The sequence below is a fragment of the Myotis davidii genome, unplaced genomic scaffold, assembly GCF_000327345.1.
Source record: "Myotis davidii unplaced genomic scaffold, ASM32734v1 scaffold309, whole genome shotgun sequence".
Taxonomy (NCBI): Eukaryota; Metazoa; Chordata; class Mammalia; order Chiroptera; family Vespertilionidae; genus Myotis; species Myotis davidii.
In genome coordinates this window covers 1,241,917-1,242,637 of record NW_006383013.1, presented here as the reverse complement: position 1 = coordinate 1,242,637, position 721 = coordinate 1,241,917, and the positions used below count along the sequence as shown (strand labels likewise).

Genomic DNA, 721 nt, shown 5'->3' with positions numbered 1-721 from the left:
GGCATTTCCAAGCTGGGGGAGAGGCTGGCCCTGAGGCCAGTGTGGAACCGGGGGCCTTGGTGACCAGGCTCGGGTAGAGTCAGGCCCTGATTCGTGCTTCCTACCCTCCTGCTGGCCAGACCCTGCGGTGCCTGGGCTGCAGGCCTGTCCAGCAAATTCCTTTGTCTTCCAATCCTGATGCCTCTCTGGCCTTTTGCACACTGGGCACCAGAGAGGAAGGAAGCCATGTTCTCTGGGAGCTTCTGTCTCCTGTGAAAATGGACATGGAAATCCCACTTGGTCCCTGCCCAGGATGTGACGGCGGCCAGCGAGGTGGTGGGTGCCAGCTGCAAATGCTGTAGGCAGAGGGTGACTGCAGCTCCCAACCCCTCCTGCCATCTTCCTTCCTCCTCTCCCGCCAGTCTCCCTCCCCAGGAGGGGCTCAGGAACGGATGTGGGGCAGGATCCGCTGACCAGCCTCAGAGTTAGGCACCCTGTCCTACGGAGGGCAGAGGGCAGGCCATGGGAGTTAGAACCACCGCCCTCCAGGGCCAGGGAGGGGAGCAGGGCGGGTCCCGGTAATCCCCTCCCCCCCACAGTGGACCCCAACAAGGAGCGATGCGAGGCTGTAAAGCTGAAAATCACCAAGTACCTGCGGCGGGCAGAGGAGATCTTCAACTGCCACCTGCAGAGGACCCTGGGCAGCGGAGCCCTCCCTGGCACGGTGAGGAGCGCCCCCCAC

At 63.4% G+C, this 721-nt stretch overlaps 1 protein-coding gene across 1 annotated transcript in view; it reads left to right on the top strand.

Moving 5' to 3' along the window:
- Positions 1 to 721, top strand: part of RPS6KL1 (ribosomal protein S6 kinase like 1) — a 17,803-nt gene that overhangs the window by 3,487 nt on the left and 13,595 nt on the right. The window contains exon 3 of the mRNA XM_015558030.1: positions 579 to 703. Within this exon, the coding sequence (XP_015413516.1) occupies positions 579 to 703 (125 nt within the window). The remainder of the gene's footprint in view (positions 1 to 578; positions 704 to 721) is intronic.